Source organism: Eucyclogobius newberryi, unplaced genomic scaffold (genome assembly GCF_026437365.1).
Source record: "Eucyclogobius newberryi isolate DKJ021-1_F unplaced genomic scaffold, fEucNew1.0.hap1 SCAF_1, whole genome shotgun sequence".
Lineage (NCBI taxonomy): Eukaryota > Metazoa > Chordata > Actinopteri > Gobiiformes > Gobiidae > Eucyclogobius > Eucyclogobius newberryi.
This window is the reverse complement of record NW_027315723.1, coordinates 26,840,645-26,862,796: the sequence shown is the minus strand read 5'-3', so window position 1 is coordinate 26,862,796 and position 22,152 is coordinate 26,840,645. Positions and strand designations below refer to the sequence as shown.

The 22,152-nt window shown below is 39.4% G+C and overlaps 3 protein-coding genes and 3 non-coding genes across 14 annotated transcripts in view; 5 read left to right on the top strand and 1 right to left on the bottom strand.

Moving 5' to 3' along the window:
• Positions 1-441: 441 nt before the first annotated feature.
• On the top strand, positions 442-1,496 carry LOC140356990 (SH3 domain-binding glutamic acid-rich-like protein 3). Its single transcript, XM_072441995.1, has 4 exons — positions 442-603; positions 688-855; positions 1,256-1,326; positions 1,461-1,496. The coding sequence occupies exons 1-3, from the start codon at positions 559-561 to the stop codon at positions 1,316-1,318; spliced, it is 276 nt and encodes a 91-aa protein (XP_072298096.1). The 5' UTR covers positions 442-558; the 3' UTR covers positions 1,319-1,326; positions 1,461-1,496.
• Positions 1,497-1,911: 415 nt separating this feature from the next.
• rps12 (ribosomal protein S12) lies at positions 1,912-3,762 on the top strand. Its single transcript, XM_072441994.1, has 6 exons — positions 1,912-1,986; positions 2,111-2,157; positions 2,626-2,742; positions 2,931-3,033; positions 3,327-3,428; positions 3,677-3,762. Exons 2-6 carry the CDS (start codon positions 2,144-2,146, stop codon positions 3,737-3,739), a joined length of 399 nt encoding a protein of 132 aa, XP_072298095.1. The 5' UTR covers positions 1,912-1,986; positions 2,111-2,143; the 3' UTR covers positions 3,740-3,762.
• On the top strand, positions 2,476-2,550 carry LOC140365639 (small nucleolar RNA SNORD101). The gene has a single exon (XR_011927843.1). It is a non-coding gene; the product is annotated as a small nucleolar RNA SNORD101 (small nucleolar RNA).
• LOC140365658 (small nucleolar RNA SNORD100) lies at positions 2,780-2,863 on the top strand. Its single transcript, XR_011927847.1, has one exon. It is a non-coding gene; the product is annotated as a small nucleolar RNA SNORD100 (small nucleolar RNA).
• LOC140365654 (small nucleolar RNA SNORD100) lies at positions 3,174-3,256 on the top strand. The gene has a single exon (XR_011927846.1). It is a non-coding gene; the product is annotated as a small nucleolar RNA SNORD100 (small nucleolar RNA).
• Positions 3,763-5,945: 2,183 nt separating the features above from the next.
• eya4 (EYA transcriptional coactivator and phosphatase 4) overlaps positions 5,946-22,152 on the bottom strand; it is a 41,548-nt gene continuing 25,341 nt past the window's right edge. For 2 of the 9 annotated variants that reach the window (XM_072441977.1, XM_072441983.1), the window contains 19 exons: positions 21,063-21,112; positions 18,587-18,705; positions 17,443-17,535; positions 16,883-16,960; positions 16,381-16,447; positions 16,091-16,230; positions 15,877-16,020; positions 15,172-15,248; positions 14,538-14,712; positions 13,293-13,429; positions 13,106-13,189; positions 10,958-11,047; positions 10,699-10,757; positions 10,313-10,473; positions 9,290-9,404; positions 9,093-9,214; positions 8,931-8,954; positions 7,433-7,533; positions 5,946-6,618 (listed from right to left, as the gene is read on the bottom strand). In XM_072441977.1, the coding sequence (XP_072298078.1) occupies positions 6,538-6,618; positions 7,433-7,533; positions 8,931-8,954; positions 9,093-9,214; positions 9,290-9,404; positions 10,313-10,473; positions 10,699-10,757; positions 10,958-11,047; positions 13,106-13,189; positions 13,293-13,429; positions 14,538-14,712; positions 15,172-15,248; positions 15,877-16,020; positions 16,091-16,230; positions 16,381-16,447; positions 16,883-16,960; positions 17,443-17,535; positions 18,587-18,705; positions 21,063-21,112 (1,917 nt within the window). In that variant the 3' untranslated portion in view covers positions 5,946-6,537. Of the gene's footprint in view, positions 6,619-7,432; positions 7,534-7,581; positions 7,683-8,930; positions 8,955-9,092; positions 9,215-9,289; positions 9,405-10,312; positions 10,474-10,698; positions 10,758-10,957; positions 11,048-13,105; positions 13,190-13,292; positions 13,430-14,537; positions 14,713-15,171; positions 15,249-15,876; positions 16,021-16,090; positions 16,231-16,380; positions 16,448-16,882; positions 16,961-17,442; positions 17,536-18,586; positions 18,706-21,062; positions 21,113-22,152 lie in introns of all 9 variants that reach the window. The other 7 variants (XM_072441978.1, XM_072441980.1, XM_072441979.1 and 4 more) reach the window with 7 other exon arrangements.

The following is a 22,152-nucleotide window of genomic DNA, read 5'->3' as shown; positions in this document are numbered from 1 at the left end:
CAAGGAATTTAATTTTAATTTGATCCAGAATATATAATAATAATATCTATTGACATTGCCTATATATCATCTGCTTATAATAATCTGAACACCATTTTTATGTATCCTGGAAGTTATGTTATGAGTAAAACTTATACCATGCTTTTTTTCTTTATTACAAAAATGATATTACTTACTGTTATTTTATCATTTTCATTGTAGAATCAATGTAAATCTGTGGTTTAAACAAGCTTGATTTATCCTAAATAAATATGGACCTGCTGCTTATAAACCAAATCTGCAACTCAATGATTACATTCTGACTTCATCGGCTGAACTAATAATAAAAATGTTTCATGAATAAAACTTTAGTGTGTGTGTGTGCGTGCGTGCGGACAAGCTCCAACTGGAACTGCTGTCATGAGAGGTGTGGCATCCCAGACAGGCAACAAACCTTGTTCAAACCTGCTCACCTGGTCTTTCGCTTGCTCCAACCCCTGCCACATTCCTCCTTCACTGCTAATGTTTTCCTCAGTCACTCTCCTCTTTGAAAGAGTTCCTATTACTTTTGCCTAAAATATGGCCCTTAATGTGTTTTATTCCAGCGTCAGTGGAAATGTGGAGGTAAGATGTTTTTTTTTTGTTATGGTTTGAAACTTTATTCTTATATTTCTAACCTCCACTCTGACACACTGTACTTTCTTCCAGATGAAGAAAAGACAAGAATGGATCTTTAGTGTTCTTACGTCTAAAAAAATTGCTTTCAAGCCTGTGGATATTTCTCAGAATTCTGATGATAAAATTTTAATGAGAAAGATTGCGGGTGATTCCACTGCTCTGCCACCTCAAATCTGCAGAGGAGATTCCTACTGTGGGGTAAGTATCAGGCTTTAAATGTACATTACAAATTAATGTTTTGAGACCTCATTATCATTAACATTATTTACTACTGAAGCAAAAACTTCAACACCCACCAATTTAATAAATATGAATTGTCAATTGTTTTATCTGTTTACCTGTGGCAAGTTACCCAACACATAATTGGACCTCTCTAGCAACTGAAATTGTTGTAATGGTTCATTGCATGGGTTTTCAATTGGGTAATAATAGTTTAAGTACCATAGTTCTGTGCCATGTTTTCTCATTATAAAACTTAATTTATACATAACAATATAAATATACAAAAATAAAAAAGAACAACAACAACAACAACCACCACCTATATTTCTTTGTAATTGTCAGTAATCTAATGTCCACTTTCTTTTTCTTCTTCTAGGACTACACAGGATTTCAGAATGCCATTGAAGATGAAAATCTAGAAGCCTTTCTAAAACTTTAAAAGAGCTTACACTTGGATACCAGCCGCCATAAAACAGGACTACGAAAAGTCTGAGGAATAAAGTCTGGCGGTAATGCAACAATTGGATGCCAACCGCCATAAAACAACAACAACAACAACAACAGAAGAAGAAGAAGAGCTTGCAAATACATAACACTCCTGGACTTGATCATTGAACTGAAAAAAATAAAAAAATAAATACATTATATATATATATATATATATATACATACATATACATACAGTGCTTGGAATAAAGCAATTTTACACCAAAAATGTCTGTAATACTTCATTGACAACATTAATTTGTAATTGGCAATAGCCCAACCCAGAAATCTTAATTTAGATATGCTTCTTCTTACAACTCTCTAATGTCCATAATTAATAATATGACCATAGGCGAAAATAAAGAAAACTCTTCATAGTTTCTTTTGTCTGGTGTCTGTCATTCTTCTACGTCAATCCAGTTGAATAAAATGTAAAACAATGGTTGAATTAAATGTGCAAAGATAATTTACTAGATCCATGCAAAAGTTCCTTTGATGGATTTATTTGTACTAAGATTTACAGGCAGATACATGGGCGCCTATCACGGGCCTTTCTAACAAATAAACCAATGTCGCGCACTGATGACGTCCTCTTTACCCGCTGACCGAGTGGAGGAACGGGTGGGTTTTCAATTTTACCGACACAATCTGTTGAAATAAACAAACATCACGCATTCTTAAAGTTTCTGAATGCAACATTTAGGGTCAATATTAACCGCTCTGTTTTATTTCTTATGTATTGCAGAAATTTAAGTCCTCCATCCATCAATAATCTACAATGGCCGAGGAAGGGTAAGTCTTGCTACCTCGTCTAAAGCATCAGGGTTTCCTGTTAAATAAGCTGATCATGTTGTAAATCCCATCGCATTTTAAAGTATTTCCGTAAGAACTTTTATCATGCACATAATTAGTCTGGAGTTGGTTCTATAAAGGGTGTTTTAATTCCTGGCTAGCGCAACTTGGATTTGCCATGTTTCTGTGTGTCAGTCCACTACAAGCTTATACGCGTTAAGTACAAAAATGGCACTACTTATTTTGAGTGGTGCTGCAGACAACACAAAATACCAATTTAAAATGAAAAGCCATGTCCTGCAGGAGCTTTATTGTCTGGCGTCAGTGATGATCTTGTTCTTTTGTCGGATACCCCTTCACTCCTCTATGAGTGAGACGCACTTTCTGACACGCTGGAAACTATACTTCTGTAGCATTAACCCGGTCTAATAATCAGTTGAACTAACCCACTGTTCCATGTGTCTGTAGCGTCGCTGCTGGAGGTGTGATGGATGTCAACACGGCTCTGCCGGAAGTGCTCAAGACCGCACTCATCCACGATGGTCTGGCGCGTGGGATCCGTGAGGCCGCTAAAGCCCTGGACAAGTATGTGGCAGTCTTTTATTATTCTTGATTACCGAGACTTGTCGCTGATGATAATTTGGCTCCCTCTTCTGAATCCTGTGAGGAAATCTGCCATTGTTACCCAATTTCTGTCTGAGATTTGCACTTGGATTGCTAAATTGTGTGTAATAAAAGATCTGTTCCGTTGGTGAAGTCTGCTTCTCTTGTAGACGCCAGGCTCATCTGTGTGTCCTTGCCGCCAACTGCGACGAGCCCATGTACGTTAAGCTGGTGGAGGCCCTCTGCGCCGAGCATCAGATCAACCTTATTAAGGTACAAACTCAAACGCCTCACTTCTGTAGGCTGTGATGTATGAAGTGCCGGTCTAGAGATGCTGCTTTGATTTAAATAGGCTGTAGACGGTGGTGCAAGTGGAATTGACTGAATGGACAAATCTGATTACTTTGTCTTGCTGTATCAGTGATGATAATTTGGCTCCCTCTTCTGAATACTGTGAGGAGATTGCCTTTGTTACCCAATTTCTGTCTGAGATGCAGCTCAATAAAAGTGACTGAATATCACATGTTTGTAAGCTTGAGTGACTTTACAAGTGTTTTTATTTTCAGGTTGACGATAACAAGAAGCTTGGTGAGTGGGTTGGTCTTTGCAAGATTGACCGTGAGGGCAAACCCCGCAAAGTGGTGGGCTGCAGCTGTGTGGTTGTGAAGGTACGTTTTTGTGCACTTTGCATATATTAGGCTTCTACGGTTTGTGGGATCCGATGCCAGTCAAGTGCAGCTGCTTTTCCCTGTGTCAAGTAACTGATGTAATAACTGGCTAAATCATTGCCTATGTACGAACCCTGCCGTCTGCTTGTGGTGTCTGGGGTCCCTAAGATTGGCTACACTGCACTTAAGAGGATAAATGTACCCATCTGTAAAGCACTGCACAATCTGACCAGCTTTCCCCCCCACAGGACTATGGCAAAGAGTCTCAAGCCAAGGATGTCATTGAAGAATACTTCAAATCCAAGAAGTAAACTGGCAATAAAATGTTAAAAACTTTATTCTCTGGTCATAATTGCGCTTCCACAGACTTAAATGTTAAAGGATGTCTGAAAGTTAAATGATGCAGTAAATTTCCATTAGTGTAAGCTTCAGGCCACATCTAAGATGTAGTTTTAAAGGTGGAATGGACGATTTTTTTTCAGCACATTTTTTTATCATATTTCCTCGTGGTGTGGATAAATCATTTGTCCTGCCACGTATCAATCATGAAACGCACCTACCGCTCACCTGCAGCTGCGTGCGGTTCGTTTCCGCGTGCGTAAGCGCTTGGATCTATCATAATATAGTTCCCTCAGTGTACGGGGCAAAATGAAGACTGAGACAGTTCGAGCTGACTCAGCAGTGGACAGAAATCTACGGGAGACGAGAGATGTGATGCGATCCGTCGCGCTAATAAACAAACACACGTGTGTGTTGTATCAGTCCACACGGGGGAGTGCACGTGCGCACTCCGCCTGCGTTCTCAAATCGCCGAAAAATCGTCCATTGCGCCTTTAAACGTGGTGCACTGGAGCAGCAGCGGTATTTTTGCCACTTGATTCTTGGGGTAAAAATGCTGTGTACTCTTGTCACCACCAGGGGTGGACAATGATCTCTCTAAACTGGATGTGTGAACTGTAGAGGAGCCAAAATTGTACTCAAGAAAAGAGTGAAGTAATTTTAAGAGTAACTTTATGAACATAACTTCTGATTTATAATTTTAAGTTTATATAAAATGAACCACAACACATTTCTCAATCTGGTATTTTAAAAGGATAAAACAAAATTGAAACTTAATCAAGGAGTTGTGTAGAACAAATGTTGAATTTCATGTCTAAAGCTTTTGTCAGTTGTAGATTTAGTCACAGTATGAAAAGTAACCAACACAGAATATCACTCAAGAAGTAAAAGTACAATCATGAAAGTTGCTCAAGTAAATGTAACTGCATGACCTACTTTTTGCGAAACTTCAATGAATCAACAGCATTCGGTCACAAAATAAAATGGTTAAGCAACAAATAAATGCTCTGGATTAGAATAGCAGATAAATCTGTAAACAAGTATTTTATTAAGTTGAAATACGGTTTAGTCTTTAAAAAATAAAAAATAGAATTCCATAGTTATTTAAGTCTAATTGTAGTTGAATGCTGAGTTTGTTTCCTCTGGTTTGAGGCTCTAGGATTGAAGTGGCACTAGTCTGCATTTAACCCTTACTTCATGTTTGTGTTATTTGATAAAGATATTAGTCCTTAAGTTGACATATCTTTGGTCAGTTTTATTTGCTGTTAATGCATGTTATTTTGGTAATTTTAGTATTTCAGATTCGTTTTATTTAGTTTTAGTTAGCAAAAATAAGACATGATGAAAACATGACTCTTAGTTGACAAAATTCTCACTGCTGTAAACTCTACCACTGATCTAAATGATAGATCTGTGCATTGTTCTTTCCCATCAACAAGCCAATAATGCAGTGGGTCAAATTAGAAGGTCTATATTCAGAGAACACTCATAGCACCCGCCCTTGTGTCACAGATGTGTCCAGTGTCGTCCCGGCAAGATGGGCTCTTCTGCTGCCATCGAAGATTGTTGTCCCAAAATTAAAGTCTATATGAAACGTTAGACTACATTTTTCATTAAAACAAAGGGAATATGATAATATTTAAGATTTGACCAAACATTTTGCCAGCTTTTCTCCAATTTGGCAATTTTGGTGTCTTTGTCACTTCCTGATTTGACATGTCCAGCAAATATGACATGGGTAATTCCACCACTGTCACTTAGCAACCAAATTGTAATAAAAAAGGGCCAAAATCAATTTTAAACATACAATAGTTTTGATTTGACAAATAATTACACCTGACAAGTTGATTTTGTTAAATTATTATTTAAACTGTAAAAAGCAGTTTCTCTGCATCTTTGGTAGAATGGTGCTTTTAATAAGGTTCTTTTTTATTCTGTTTAACTCGGCACTACTTCCTGTAATTTTAACCCTTTTTTTGGGTCAGATTTCCTTCACAAACTGCAACTTGACTGATAAATGATCATTATTTACCACATCTCACCAAACAACGTCAAACATGAAATCCTGTTATGGGTTTAAAGTTGGTACAGACCCTGTAGATTTATATATGTTGGAATATTGTACATTTCATCATTGGCAGATGATGTGAACAAAGTGTTGAAAAGAAAATTTAGACATTTTAAAGAGTTTATCCTTTATATCCTACATACATACATTTCTGAATAAAAGACATCCAAATAATTAAGGCACAACACATCATGACTCACATTCTCAACTTTCAAAAAGAAAAAAATACCCTTACAAAAATCATAAAATTAAAGACCCCGAAGTTAGACTCTTCAATGAAAAACACCCAATGCTGCCCTTAAGTCTATTGTAAATAATTTACACAAGTTTCCCCATATTGCAGTTATGTGATTATCATATGACCAGAGAAACACTTCAAAGTAAACACAGCTGCAGTTCCTGTGCACATCCAGACGCTTTATCCCGACTGTCCACATCTTGGAAAAGGCTCACAAAGCAACATTTTGGGTTTTGTCCACCCCAGCTTGCTGTAGTTCCCTCTCACTACCATGAGCTGTTCCTGTTTCTTCTTTTCCCATATACATCTTAAGACCATTCAGTTTGTAAATCCAGACGTTCCAAAAAAAAAATAAAAAAAAATCACAAAAACATTTGCGGTGTATTTGTTCTTAAATAGTTATACAAAAGAAGGGGCTGCCTGGCTGACAATGTCCATATCATAAGTCCATATTGCAGTATTAGTTACAGGTACTCAAACTCCAGTGCTTGGTGTAACGCCAGCAGGTCAGAGTGACTGGATATCCTCCAGAAAGGCATGTTGTGCTAGAGAAAGGAGGGACACGTTAGTAAACCTTATATGTGTGGCGTGCTCCAGGGAAATCCTTTTCACACCACCACCTCGGGTCAAGCAAGCTACATTCACGTAGCTTGTAGCTTGCTTTTCTAAAGCACTGCAAACATAATCCATGCATTTTAATTTTTGCTTGAAATACCCAGCACTGCGAATGAATGAACCCAAAGGGAAGAAGAGGACACATATTCAAATATTAAATATGTCACATCACTGAATGCTATGAAAAAATGTGAACTCAAACAGAATGCACTGATTTACAATGTTTGCATAAAAGAGAGCATTAGGTGTTGCTAGTCTGTGAAAACAAATAAACAACACATATAGTAAATGCAATAAAGTTAGTCAATAATGAATATTATTTATTTTATTTAATATATATTTTTTGAATTGCAAACCATTGCATTCTGTTTATATTGTAAATATTGCTCCAGCATTTATGAGTCACCTTAGTAAGCATTTGGCCCAACCAAACCCAAACAACAAGCAACCTGCTTTGAACAACAAAGCATCATTCTGGACAGCCAACGATATTATTGTCGACCATGACAAATAAATATGGCTGTAGCAAAAACAAGCATTTCAAGAATAAGCTGAAAACGCAGGAGCTGTCTGAGCTGGAATATAACTTTGGAATAACTTTGCAAGTAAAGTCAGAAAATCCACAATAGCAGAACAGAAAGAATCAAACGACCAGGGCAAAACATCTACGAGAGCACACCAAGGCAGGCCTCGTCCAATCAGAGCTCACGCTGCTCGGAGAAGGCGGGGTCATGAAGGCGTTACCTTTTTGGCCGCCTGCTCCTCTTCTACACCGTCCCCAATTACAACATACACTACTTTCCTGCCAAACCTTTGCATTATGCGCTCAAAGCAACTCTCTTTCCCTGCAAAAAAAATAAACAGAGGTCAGAGTGGTTAAGTGTGTTGTTTACCTGGCTGGCTGCATGCTCTTCATCCTTCCCATCGCCAATCACAACATATGTAATGTTAGTGCCAAAGCGGGACACTATACGCTCAAAACAGCTCTCTTTGCCTAGAGACAAACACATGGCTTTCACAGCGTTTTATTTGTTTACTTTATATATAGATGAACTTCATAGAGCAGAGGTCCTCAAACCTTTTGCACTTTATTGGTATGAGGGACTCTACATTGTTCTCCACAATGGCATCAGGATAGATAGAAGTTCACACAATGTTTATAACCAAATCTGGATGAAAGATTAATTTCTCATAGTCTTTCAATATACTATTTATTCTATTGGTGTAGTCCTTTACATCTTTATATCTCTGGGATTGTATAAGATGTTGTAGTATTCGACTAATCAATGTTATCACACTGGACCCCACTTTGAGAACCACTGACATAGAGTACTTTACTGTGCAGCCCATACAGCCCATAATGTACATGTCAGTAATAGGCCAGTTAAATCTGATTACGTGGTATTAATTAATTATTATTTTACAAGAATCGTAATTACTATTTTCATGAAAACAATGTGATTCTCAGTCTGGACAAGCAAACTAACTACTGCAGTCCTTTTTTCTACAGTACTTTTTGTACAAATCAAGTCATATGCAACAGGTCAGTGTGCATACGGTACAATGTTATGGACATCATGGTTAAAACACTGTTACATGATTTGTGTGGGACAGAGTGTGGTTAAACAAAATACAGACATTTGGCTTGAGTTTGAGGGATTTCATTTGAGTAAAAGTGAGTTAATTGGAATTTGGACGCAGTACCAGTATTTTGCAACTGGCTGATAATGAAATCCACTCAGAGTGTGGGGGTTCGGGCCACAAGTGTCACGTTTAACTAAGGCTTAGTAATGAAGCTGTAAGGGTGAGTAGATATGAACTAAATGCTAATACTAGTCATGCCAAGTGTAATATATATCAGACATCATTTTGAACGAGCTATACAATTCTCTAATCATATGAACAACTAGATCCAAACAAAAGGATTACTACTAGATACTTTCACTGAAATGCAAGTGCAAGTCTAGTCATTCAAAATGGCATTTTAAGGCTTGTGTTCACATTTCTTAATTTTTTTTTACATAGTATATAAGTAGGATGCGATTTAATTGTGTAACAATGGACGTTATAATCCATAGTAGTAATAGTAGTGGTAGTGATGGTAGTAGAAGTAGTAGTAGCAGCAGTAGTAGTAGTACTACTACTAGTAGTAGTAGGAGTAGTAGTAGTAGTAGTAGTAGTAGTAATTGTAGTAGTAGTAGTAATAACGGTGGTTCCAGCGGTATCTATATTATTGACTTACTGTAAGACATTCTTTTGTTGAGCTCTATTGAGGTAACGATAGTTGGAATTAGCTTAGCTCACACAATTATTATATGGTATGTGAAAATGTCCCGAATGCTTTTTTTCCCCAGTTTTTGCAGCAGTATTTAGTGATGCAAGTGAGTGTTTTTGAGTCTCTTACCTATTTTTGTTGCACTGTAAATGTTCTCAATAGGAAACACGGAGCCAAGACTATATAACAGGACTTTAGCCAAAGCTGGGATGAGCTGCGTCGTCGTCACCAACACATTTACACAGTTACTCCTACGGGACCAGATAGAAGGGTGGTGTTTGAACCAGAGTAAACTATATTCTGAAATCATAATAAGTGTGTGTTACCTGGAGCTGATGATGGACAGAGACTTAAGTGCGTGTGTGAGCCAGGAGTCGGTCAGAGCCTCCACCTCCGCTCTGAGCTGCAGCCAGGCGTCTCTCTTTGCTGGACCCAAAAGTCCTAAAACATGCAACAGCACTGAAGTGAAACGCAGGACATACACACCATTTTAAACAAGCTAACGTCTGTAGAGAAAAGGAGTATGGAGTATTTAGGTAGTATTTAGAGTAAAGGAGTAAGGAGTATTTAGGTAGTATTTAGAGTAAAGGAGTAATTAGTATTTAGGTAGTATTTAGAGTAAAGGAGTAAGGAGTATTTAGGTAGTATTTAGAGTAAAGGAGTAAGGAGTATTTAGGTATTCCGCACATTCTGTACACTAAGCTGTATAACAAGTTAATTCACCCATTTTTTATAGATTGGCCGGGGTGCGACTTATACTCTCTTATATGTGATATTGTTAACTCGTTATTTTCACACTGGCAACCACAAGAGGGCACTTTAGGCTCTAAGCGACGCAGAAGAAGAATCTGCACTTCCTCTTCCTCTGGAGTTTGTGGAGTTGTTTAGAAGTGACACAGAGGAGGAAGAATTCAATGGATTTAGTGATTTGGGGTAAAACTGATGCTTTGGTAAACTTGTTAGCATGTTCTTTATGCTATAGTTATCTGAATAACTGTTCATATGTTACGTTAACATACCAGACACGTTAGCATATATACACCTATTCACCATGTTGTTCTCTATTCTGTCTATTTCAAATGGCATTTCAAGATGAAATGTCTGTTCATGGTCTTGGATTTTATCTAATCAATTTCACCCAAAAATTTGACATATACTCATATCATATACAATGCGACTTATATATGTTTTTTTCTTCTCTATTATGCATTTTTCGGCTGCAACTTATACTCCGGAAAATTATATATATATATATACATATATATATATAGCGTTGCCTCAGACATATATTTGTAACTTCTCTTCATGTTAAAGCTCCAGAAGCAGACCCCATGATCTGAGTGCCTTACCCCCCACATTGTTTTTGTATGTGCTATACAGCTCTTTGACGCGGCGGTAGCGAAAGGCCAGTTTCCTCATCCAGTCAACGCCGCCGCGCACGCCCGTGGCCAGGCACAGGTTGGCGCTGGTTGCAGCTGCATGGAAGCCATCAGTTGCAAAACTGTAAGTACTGTCAATAATAATGATATGTTTTATTTGAAAAATCTGCTCTGGTCAAACATTACAACATTTGTGGCGTCATATTTTATAACATTTACTTTCGCAGAGAACATATTTTACAGTACAGGTTAATTCAAGTAACAAATAAACGCAGAGGACTACAAAAAAGTGCAACTAGGCAACTGTGCAGTTATACATTTTACATAATTGATATTTTTCCCAAAAATATTCTCACCTTAAGTCTTGACCATTGTCATCAGATGATACATCATCAATGTGAACCTGATCACACTCCTGAACAAGACACACAACAGAAAAATCAAATCCAGTCCAAGAGGTTTTGTGTGGATCTTGTCACCACTAAAGGCACTTTAGTGGTGCCTTTAGTGGTGAAGTATGTCAGATGTTGACAGCTCTATTAAACTGACTTTAGGTATAGACATTTAAAATATGCAGGCTGTATATACAAATATTTTCTGATGAATGAGGCCTACCTCCAAGTCATTGAAGAACAAGTGAGTGTCCGCCAGGTTGAAGATCATCTCCTCCATCCTGAGACCCAGAGTCACAGCCATAGGAGGATCCTAAAGAGGCCCATGTCAGTGCAACGTCACACACTTATTCACATACATCTCTGAGTGTTCATACAGTTATCATCTTAACTAAACTTTAATTAAACTATTGGATCCTTGACTGCTGTGACCTGATTCCTCTGCTCCAGCCCCTGCAGTTTTGGGATGTCCCACTAATCCACTCAGATGTTGACAGGCAGGTTGCACTTGCTCTGTCCCATCATCATTCCTCAGGCCTGTAAGGGTACGTGCCGTGACAGTCTTTACATGAACGAGGTAAAGCCTATGCGGCATGTGTTTAAGGAGAGCACATTGCGCTGCCAGTCCCATCTGCAAAAAACATCATCTGTGATAGGTCAGCGAGGGTCGACAGCTCACTGCGCGATTCGCTGACGCCGTCAGACGACCAGAATAGACCGCAGCTACAGGAAGGACTGAGAGAGAGGGAGAAAGTGAGGCAGAAGGGGGAGAGAGGAGAGTGTGCAAAAGTGAAAAGAAGAGACCTTCCAACACTGACAGCAGCTGTAAACTCTTGCTTTTGTTGTCATGAGACAGGAGGTGTTTGAGTTTGTCTTTCAGGTAATAATTGAGTTGGCCCACAGCCAAAGGACAGATACAGTTGTCAAAACAGTCAAAACTGAAAATGATCATTTCCCTTGAGCAGTAGAATCTGGCACCAGTCACACCAGGTTTCAGAAAGACTTGTATTTATCTGGTAAATTAAATCAACTACAACACCTCAGTCACAGAGACAGACCTCAGCTTTTCAATATTTACTCTGTTGCTTTGGAAGATAATGCAATTCACTACAAATGAACCGACTTCTTTGACATACACCAGCACATCTAGAGTCCAAGTCTAAACCAAAAGTCTCCCTAAATGCTTTATGAAGGGGTACATCGGCCTGGCGGTTGCTATGTCAACAGTGAAAACACTATTTTGGGCGAGGTGTGAACAGACACAGCTGCCACTATATGTCTTGAGGTCAGTGGCAAATTAAAGGAGAAAAAAAGCTTTTACAATAATGAATGCATATTCGTCATCATCAGTTTGACAAAACATCCGACAAGATCATGTCCCTCTTCAGCGCTAATCTGTCAGGTCGTTAATCATTTAAACGTCAAATCTGAACTTTTTCAATCAGTGACCTCATCCTCTGGCTTTGGTACATTAACTACAGCATAAACCAAACTCAGCAGCCTCAGAGGTGCGGCTTGTCACACTCAAACACACATTTACAGCTCCCCAAGGCCTAAACCATTAAAACCTACTTCCGAATCTTAAATGAAGCAAAATTGCAAAATGCCTTTTTTTTTTTTGCTCGCAGTGACACGGCCTGTACTATTATAATAGTGTGTATGCCTGTGTATGTATTGCGCGTCAAATGAGATATCAGTGGACTTTTGTGGATTCCAAAAAGACGCCGAGTTCAAACCAACCTCTGCCTAAAAGGAAACAACGTCACCCTTTATATAAATCTGACCACATAGAGTGAACCAGGTCAGAGCCAAGAGTTGTAAAAATTAATTAAGGCAACTATAAACAGTGTAGCTGCTATGTTAGAGGGTGAGAGACCACCACATACGCTCAGTGCATGGCTGAAACGTAATTATGACAGAAATAATGATTACATGATACTGTACTGACACCGAAAGACACTTTTATTATATTCATATCGGTTTCATTACGGTTTAATATTAACTAGGTCACAATAATAGTGACCGTAGAGCACTGATGTAATAGAGTAGACTGACTGAAATTAGGGTAAAGTGTTGACTGGTATCTGCCCAAGACGTCCAATAGATACTGTGCATATTTGTTCAGTAAGTCAGCAAAAAGCTTTCTTGTTATTTTTTTCAATTGAAGATTTGAATGAGAAATGAGTCTTTCTTTCATGCAGCAATTTGACACATATTTTGCTCTAAAAGTAGTTTTTAGTTGCAATTTTCTACAATTTTGACTTGGTGTGAGTACATTTAAATAACTGTAAATCAAAATATTATAAAATGATCATTAACTCCTTACAAAAAAGTGGGCAGACAGCACAAAAATGAATAATGAATAGCTTACCTTGCCATATTTCTGTGCATAAGATCCTGTGAGTAACGAATGGAAGACAATAATCGTCTCATCCAAATCCCACACGAAAACTCTCTGTTGAAAAAATAAGTTTTTTTAATATACAGTACGAATTAAAGCGGGTGGTCTGTGTCTGTCTTTGTGATTGTTGGAAATATCCCATGTTTTGCACTCTTACCTCCAGATCGCTATCGGGGGGAGGGGAGGGGTTATTTTTGCGGCCCCTGCCCCGCGACTTGGACCCCCCACTCCGGCAGGCTCGATCGTCCAGCTCTTTGATGGGCGTGGAGGGGCTCTGCACTGTGTCAAAATCCCCTAGGATCGCACACAAACAGAAAACCAAACATTTTTAAAGCTCACAAATGATCAAATATCAGCCAGGAACAGTCCAGCCATTCACAAACGGACGCGTATTTACAACGTCGGGGCAACGGTAACAGTAATGACGTGGCCCGCGCGTCTCCCACAGGTGCCACGGGCCTTGTATCCACTTAGAGAAAAGTCATAAGTCAAAGTTGAGCCGCTATAAGCCATGTTGTCAGGTTTAATAACTCAAAGTAATTGGCAAGACCGATCGCGGTTCAAATCCCCGCCTCACATATAACATTAAGATTTAAAGCTATGGGTGCGAGTGCAATAAATATGAAAAGTAAAAAAATGTAATCCAAACCTGTGCATAACGTTATTTACAATATTCACATTTGTGTCTATTTCTTAGTATCCCAGTCAATGCCATATGCTTCCACTACTACTTCATAACTCGAACCAGACCCTACGCTTCGCCTCTCATTTTGTTATGTCTCAATCAGAGAGAGAGGGACGGGGCGAGCGAGGGGGTGCATGAAGAGGGGGAAACACACAAGAGAAGTGGACAAGTCAAAATGGGGTGAAAGAGAGTGTGAGGAAGCGGCAGTGAAATGATACGGTCCAATGTTAAATTTTTATATATATCTAGCCTTTTTTCCCCGTAAGTGGTTTAAAGGAGACATATTATGCTTTTTTCTGAAACGTAGTGAAGAAATACAACATAAGTAGATCATCATTTTACACTTTGTTCATGGTAAACCACAACATTTATTTAAAACGGCTGAATAATGGAAACAGGGTCATTGACTTCCTGTTCAAAACTGCAAAACCGATAAGCTCCGCCTCTTCATATTGACAGTTCACTATAACAAACAGTGGATTGTCCTTTACATGTTTTATTTTTTTAAATGGCTACATGATATTATAGAATCCTGAATTTGGGTGGGGATGGGTGGTAGGTGAAAACAGGAATTTTCAGAGCACTCGAGACATGCAGAACATTACTCAAACATGCAGGAATCAATCAAAATACAACTTTGAGTAAACTTATGATGAGGAAACATGGTTGATTGGGAATACTGCGTCCCCTTTAAAGCCCCAGTGTTTCTTTACAGACCTGGGTGGAGTTCGGCGGCTTGTCCTGTCATGGCAGGGGAGGGATCCTGTAGTTGGTAGGCTGTGGTTGCCCCTGACGCGTCCACGCTGTTGGAGGGTATATATCCCCCATAAGAGGAGGTGGAATAATACTGGGCGTACTGGTTTTGGCCAAACGTTGTATATGAGGGATAGTCCTGGAGAGACCAAGAACCAGAGCATAAAATTTAATGCATGAAAAAAATAAGAAATAAGAGAGACAGATTTGCTTTGGCTTCCCCTTTTGACCTTTTTATCTTTTATTCCCTCTTTGCTCACGGACAATTAAAACCTTGTGTTGCTAGTTTTACTGGCCCACAGGAGATAGGCGCTTTTATGAGTTGGATCTTTAAACCTGTCACTACGTTCTACTATAAGCCCTTATAAAAAGGTAATACCATGAATGCAGACTGATATATAACAGTGCATTCATTGAATAAAATGTCACTTTCAATTCTTTCTTTTAAAATTATAGTCCATAACGGCCCAGTCTTACAGTCTAAAGTGCCAAACACAGATCACTGAAATCCAACTTCCACCCTTGTGGGCGCCACAGCATCGTACCAAAAATCTTTGACATAAATGTACGTTTTTGTGTGCAGCTGGTGTAACCGTACCTGCTGTGTGGCAGTGTAGTTGGCGGGGTTGGAGTTGTTAGTTGAGTAGAGGCCTGAGGACGGAGTAAAACTGGAACCTGAGGGAAATTAAAAAAATATATATACATTATTGTTGTACCCACAGACAGACATAATATTATTTATTATGATTATTAATTATTAATACAATAATTCATTATTATTATTATTATTATTATTATTATATATAATTATAATATATTATGTACAGCAATTAAGGAAGATAAAACATGATATAAACTGAAGACTGGTGCTATATATATATATATATATATATATATATATATATATATATATATATATATACAGCATAGCTCCCTATATAACCCTAACCCATATATACACACACTACTTGTTTTACACTGCTTGTTTTATCACCTTGACTACACTGAGCTATCTGAAGTGTGGACTGTCTGAGTGGATATTGGGACACGGCCACAGGCTTTAATTGGAAAAGATCTTTGTGATAAATACATAAATAAATTACACAAGCCACTGGTGTTTCGTTGTGAGCACCTAAAACAAAACAAATATACGGTAGTCGTTGCATACATTTCCACATGTCCAGTGGATAATAAAGTCAGATCTATGTAACAAACACAAAGTCCAAATATAGCTTATAAATAGAGCCAGATAGAAAAACACATTTTCCGCTGGATGTCACCAAAAACACAAACTGTTCCAGACCTGGCATCTGATAGGGCGAGTAGGCAGTCTGTCCCGGCTGAGGTGTGGTGAATCCAGGGCTGTAGCTGAGGCCAGTCTGGAGGGGCGACTGGCTCTGGGACAGGCCGCTCTCGGTCTTTATACCTGGCAACATCACTCCCAGATCTGAATAGGATTTGAGGGACTTTTAGACAAAATAAATGAAGGATGTCTTCACACTGATCTGGGGCTTTACCATATGTGGACAGTCCATACTGTCCTGTCTGGGGGTAGGATGTGTAGACAGTGGATTGCTGCATGTTGCTGAACTGGGGTTGGCCCGGGTAAGAGGGCATGGGCGGGGCCGTGGGGGTGGAGAGGATGTGAGGGTATGGCCTACAATGAAGAGAACAACATGAGCTTGCATGTTAGTCTGCAGGACATCAGGAGACAACAGAGACCAGAGTATTTCTAACAAACGTTCTGGTAACTGAAGAATGCTCTTTTTAGTTAAAATCAATGTTTTTTTTTAATGAGAAAACTTACTTGGACGGATAGAGAGGTGGAGAGTACTGGTGGCTTGATCGAGGGCTGTAGCCACTGCTTGTGATGACTGCAAACACAAAAGTTGGTCAGCGACTAATTCCTTTTACATTCAGATTCTACACAGTCCTAAACAGTAAAGTGCATGGCTGTGTGTGGCAGAAACATCGTGCTGTTCAAATAAACAGAATATTGTAAGTGAACAGCAGCCATGTTTGTGTAGTGAGTGGGTCCAGCAGAGGTATTGCGTTAGTATGTGGTCATTGAGATGTCAAAATGTAGAAATGACATGCTCCCTGCTGCGCTTAAAGCCTCTGTGACATCAGGCGTAGGTCAGGGTAATGCTTTATAAAGACACCCATAAACAAGCCTCTGGCCTGTGATGGGGTGACCTGAGGACAAGCCATTCTTCATGGGATTAGAGCTCTCAGCAGCCGCCAGTCAGATCAGAAAGATGGCATTTGTTTGGGACGTGGTGCTGCGGTGCATGTTCAGTGTGAGGCACCTGAGCCCGCGTACGTGTCCAGAACTGTGTCTCCTGAGGTGGTCACTGTGTCACTGTTGTTCATCGGCTCCGTTTTCACTGAAACAAAGAAATAAACAACAAGTTTAGACATAACATACAGACAATAAAATACATCTTTATAAAAAAAAAGAACGAGACATGCAGTTCCAACAGGATTTGCAAATAGTACTTTTATAGTCAGAGCACAGGTTGTGAGGATTATATAAGATTTGGTCTATTCAAAATATCTGTTTGTTATAATTATATATGTTTATATTTAATTAGAATGACTTATAATTGTATCTGCATTTTCTTTACTTTCACAATGAGATCGTGTTACAATGTAGTGACTTTTAAGTATCTCATACAACCCCATCAAAAAAGTCAGCTCAACCTATAAGTAAAACTTATATATAAAGTATGACATTATAAATGAAATTGTTCCACAAGCAAACATCACTGCATAACAAACAAAAAGCACTGCATTTCCAAAACAAACAACAGCAGGTCTATGGCGAGCCTTGGGGACTGAAACCAATGCTTAATCCACACACATGCACCTTCTGTACCATAGTCCTTGGAGCCTGAGGCGGGGGACGGGCTGCTGCAGCCCAACAGCCAATCAGCCGTGTTTAACACTGTCATGTTTTCACCTAGAGGGCGGAAGATGATCAGGACATCACTCATTATGACCTACAAGCCTGTCAGTGTTGTCATAATGCGCTGGCTTCACTTTGCAGGTTGTGCTTCTTGATTTTGCAGGACTAACCACAACTTTAAACCATAGATTAAATGTAATTTCTAAACCATCTGAGAATTACATTACAACATAATTTCCTCCACAGAAGGCTAAGCAGTCCCTCAAACCATTTGGGATGAGGACAAATGAGTTGCCATGGCACTGGCTGATGTCAGGTGAAGGGAATGCTGGGTATGCAGTTTGTTTTGGCTGCAGAATGTAGTCATTGCTGAACTCTGCATAAGCCACAAACCATGAGCTCATCAGAGATGATTACATGTGGTTTGATATGGTCTGAACGCAACATGTCATATCAAACTTTCTGAAAATACTAATAAAAGAGTTTTTTGTGGCGAGTTAAAGGACCAATAGATCAAAGCATCACTCAAAAATGACACACTTAAATCAAATGGTACTACATCGATCCGTCTGGTCAAAAACAGTTGTGAAGAAAAAGACTAAAGAAGAATGAGATGGGGTTAGAGGTGAATGAAAAGAGGCAGAGATGGAGAGAGAGCGTTTCAGTGGTGCTGACATGTAAAAGAGCGCTGATGCTTTAATGCTCATGTCGAGGAAATAGTTTCCAGTGGGACTTTTGGGCTTGTGCTCAAATAAATACTGTACTCCACACAGAGCATGTGATGCCAGAGCAGGCCTTCAGTCTGTTTACACACAGTCTGATGTGGTGGACTGGAGTTAATGTCTGTGTATGCATCTGCCCGGGCCCTTCTCCTTTTGTCTCCTAAGCTCCTCATTTACATTTTATTTTACTCCACATAAGCAATATTGACATGAAACACATTTTGTGGAGAATGTTACATGTGTAGCAGCTTTGATTATGTTGTGTATTTCATGTGTTTTGTGAAGAGAGAATTCTGCTTTTATACTGAAAGATGAGATGCATCTGCAAACAGTGAAACTTTCTATGGCCTATGGTTTATCATCCCTGCAGTGTCTGCACTCACCCCCTGTCCCATTAGTGATTGAGGGGCTGCCCAGACTGTCCTTGTCCAGCTTGGAGCCTGTCGAGTCCCCAACTCCTAAACAGTTATGAGGACGTGCTAGCTCCTGCATTTCCATAGACCTGCAAAACACACAGTGTGTTTAGAAACAGCGATGAACCTGGAGGTGAGGACATTTCTGACACTATCGCCTCACATTCGTCATAAATCCCACATGTCCCAGCAGCGGTCAGCCCACTCCAACATGTGCGGAGGACATTGTCAGCGGGCCGCAGGCTCTTTATGGAGTGAGGGGGTGTGTATGGGCTCCAACACAAACCCACAGCCTTCCAGCGTGCTTTACTTTTACAATGTGTTCCACATGCAAGTGGACCAGGCCGCACATGAGGTGGGAATATAGTCTGTGTGAGAGGAAGTTCATAAAGACTCAGGTACACTCAGGAGCATGTTTAAAGGCGAAGTGGATGCATTCTTCAGAATGTATCTACTTCAACTCTAGAGCATTTTTTCCATTGACACACAACGTGTGTAACAGGGCAAATAAGAGCAGTAACATTGTCTTATCAGGTCTAAAATGTCTCATTTAGTCTTATAAATGCATCAATGACATATCCTGCCACATCTGCATAGTGTGTAGTCTTGTGACAGCCTCTCACTGCTCTCGTGTGCCACTTCAAAGCTCACAATGACAGAGATGGAGTGAGAGCTAACCCAATGTGGGCTGCTGTTCTCCCTCTGTTTACTCTGTGTGCATTTGCATCTGTGTTGCGGTCTGGACCTGGGCCACACCAGCGCTACGAGCCGCCCGTATCACACATGACTGCAACCCACAGGCAGACTGACAGGTATAAACATATCACTCTCAACTGGGTAAAGAGACCAGAGCTAGAGCAAGCCAAAAGATAAATACTCTGCCATATTCAGCTTCTGTCAAAACCAGCTATTTACAGCTAAACACTGACTGACAACAGTGATGAATCTTTTAGCATAAATAGCAAGTATCAAACTGTGCAAAACATTAGTGAAGTGTATAAGAAATTCATAATGTTCTGGGGTTTCATTTATAAAGCATGCGTACATACAAACTGTTACGTACGAGAGTTCCAACATTAAGTTTGTGATCTATTAAAAGAAAACTTGACACAGAAATGAGCCAACAATGGTCCAAAAACTCAAATTTACACTTTTTTCCTGTGGTTTCAGAAATGAGCCAGAAGATGATCTGAGTTAAAAGAGATGAGAAGTTTGAAAAAGTTTACTATGTACATTTTTTGTAAGAATTTCTCCTAAAGTAAAGTTAAAGTTAATTAAATGAGACCATGAGGCATTATTCTTTACCATAACAAGATCGCACAAATGTACTTGCACACATTATAATTCGTGCATACTGTAACAGTTTGCAAAGTACTGTATTATGACCGGTTTACTGTACCAAGTCAAACAATCTCAAAACCAATTGCAAATGAAAGAGCTGAAAGAGACTGTAAAACATTTTCCTCTGCTGATTGTTCCAGCTCTCCTCATTTGTCCTTCCCTTTTGTCTTTCAGCACCAGGAAATGATTCTGTCTTCTCTTGTCCATTTCTTGCTTGGTGTTTCATAAACTCCTTTCTCTGTTTTTTACATTATCGCTGGTCTGCCCATAAATACGCTGCATCCTATTAGAACGCACAGCTGAGGAAGACTAACACTGCTGTTTTCTATTGCCATCATTTTTTACGGCTTAAGTGCCTCCAAAAATCAAGTTAATGGAAAAACTGAATTCGATTGAATATACAGTTTCTCTCCTTTAAATATGATTGACTTAATTGTAGGTTGCGATTCAATTTCACTAAATTACACATGTTTTTTTCAAATTGAGGAGCGCACTTACTCCATCCTTCCTAAACCTTGGATGGCAGTAATAGTAATAATGATATAACCGCAACGCCATCACAGTCCTGTAATGTGCCATGTTGTTTCTGTTTAATGACCCTCAAAAAGATCATTATGAAAACCCAAAACTCACACTTGAAGAATAATTGTTTCAGATGATCACAATCCCAGTGTTGATTTTGATTCACACAATTTCTGGAATCAATGTGACTTTAGTTTGTTATAATATTAGTTGAGGTAAAATTACTGCAAGGCATCTCATTTCAAACTTTGATCTTTTTGTGAAATAAGCATCACTTCCTGAACCTTTTGAAACATGTTTTAGTTTGAACCATAAGCTCCTTTATCCCCCTTAGTCCTTTCTGTCGCTCTGATATTGCACTATGACACACAAATAACTGTCTGGGATGGTCGTATGCAGTTGTTTCCAGATAGTTTTTTAATCTTGGATCACTTTCTTTTTTACCATGACCATGAATCAAGTGGCTGGTAAAGCGTCAGGCAGTTGATTTCCCATGATTCTAAGTGGACGTGCCTGATTGGATGAAAAAGAGTGACCCTGTCCGGAGCTTCTGTAGTTTAGTTAGGCCTACGCTGTGTCTCACCTGGAGCTGGAGGGGTCTGGAACATGAGAGTCACTGTGGGATTTCTTCACCTGCAAAACATGAAACAAAACTATCATTAGCATATATTTATTTATCCTCAAAAACTGACTGTGCTGAATAACAGGCCTTAAATGAATCAGATGAGAAGATAAGATCGGATTATGCATCATGTGTGTATTTAAAGGTCTCACAACATCAAATATGCAGAAGTGAGAAGAAACATCACAATTTTATTCACATTGAAATCAAACTGATATTCCTTACTACTATGAAATCAAACTGAAGGAAAAAGTAATGTTATTGTCACATAAACAGCCAGATACAAAAGTTATTTGAACTGAAATGTCTCATAGTTGCTGCTCACCATTAGAGCCGGGCGACATGGCCAAAAAATGTTTACCACCATTTCCTTGGAGACAGATCACAATTTATATTCTATCACAATTCATGTTTTTTCTACTGTCTTTAAGAGATAAATAAAGTCATCTGCTTCACACTTCATTCTGATTGGTTATATCCACCGGTCGGTCACTTAGAACCGAACAGAGGCCGAACAATAGGAAAAGTGGGACAGGAAAAACTCACGGCGCCATTAAAAACAGAAATGATGAATTGCAATATGACGATATCAGCAAAAACACACACAATTGTCACTGGGATGAATCACCATAATCGGCCCCAGCCCTACTCTCGATTATAACGCATGTATATTGTGACCTGAATAACCTTGACTGGAGAACTCATATAAACAGTAATAAGGCCTCGCTGAGTGTAGCCACTGCCACCGCTGTGACAGAAGCGTTAACTGCGCCTAAGTGACACATATTAACTTTCTCTCGTTCACCCTTGACCCTGCTCCATCCTGAGCCCTGCCCCCTGCCTCAGCTGCAAAAGAGTTGAAAGGTCACCACGGGGTCATGTAAGGTCGTGGCACTCACTCTTCACCCTTTAACAGGTCAGTATAGACACTAAACCCGGCCCACACTACTGGTGGGCCAGTGGGGCATTTGCTCGTGTCAATCACTGCGGACTGGGACTTTTCCCTAAAACAAAAGAACCATAATGCAAACACAGTCCCTCCGTGGTGGGA

Coding starts and splice junctions, on each gene's coding strand:
- LOC140356990 (XM_072441995.1), top strand. CDS start 559: ATGGCCCTTAATGTGTTTTATTCCAGCGTCAGTGGAAATGTGGAG. Junction 604..687: donor GCGTCAGTGGAAATGTGGAG/GTAAGATGTTTT, acceptor ACTTTCTTCCAG/ATGAAGAAAAGACAAGAATG. Junction 856..1,255: donor GAGGAGATTCCTACTGTGGG/GTAAGTATCAGG, acceptor TTCTTCTTCTAG/GACTACACAGGATTTCAGAA.
- rps12 (XM_072441994.1), top strand. Junction 2,743..2,930: donor GCCGCTAAAGCCCTGGACAA/GTATGTGGCAGT, acceptor CTTCTCTTGTAG/ACGCCAGGCTCATCTGTGTG. Junction 3,429..3,676: donor GCAGCTGTGTGGTTGTGAAG/GTACGTTTTTGT, acceptor TCCCCCCCACAG/GACTATGGCAAAGAGTCTCA.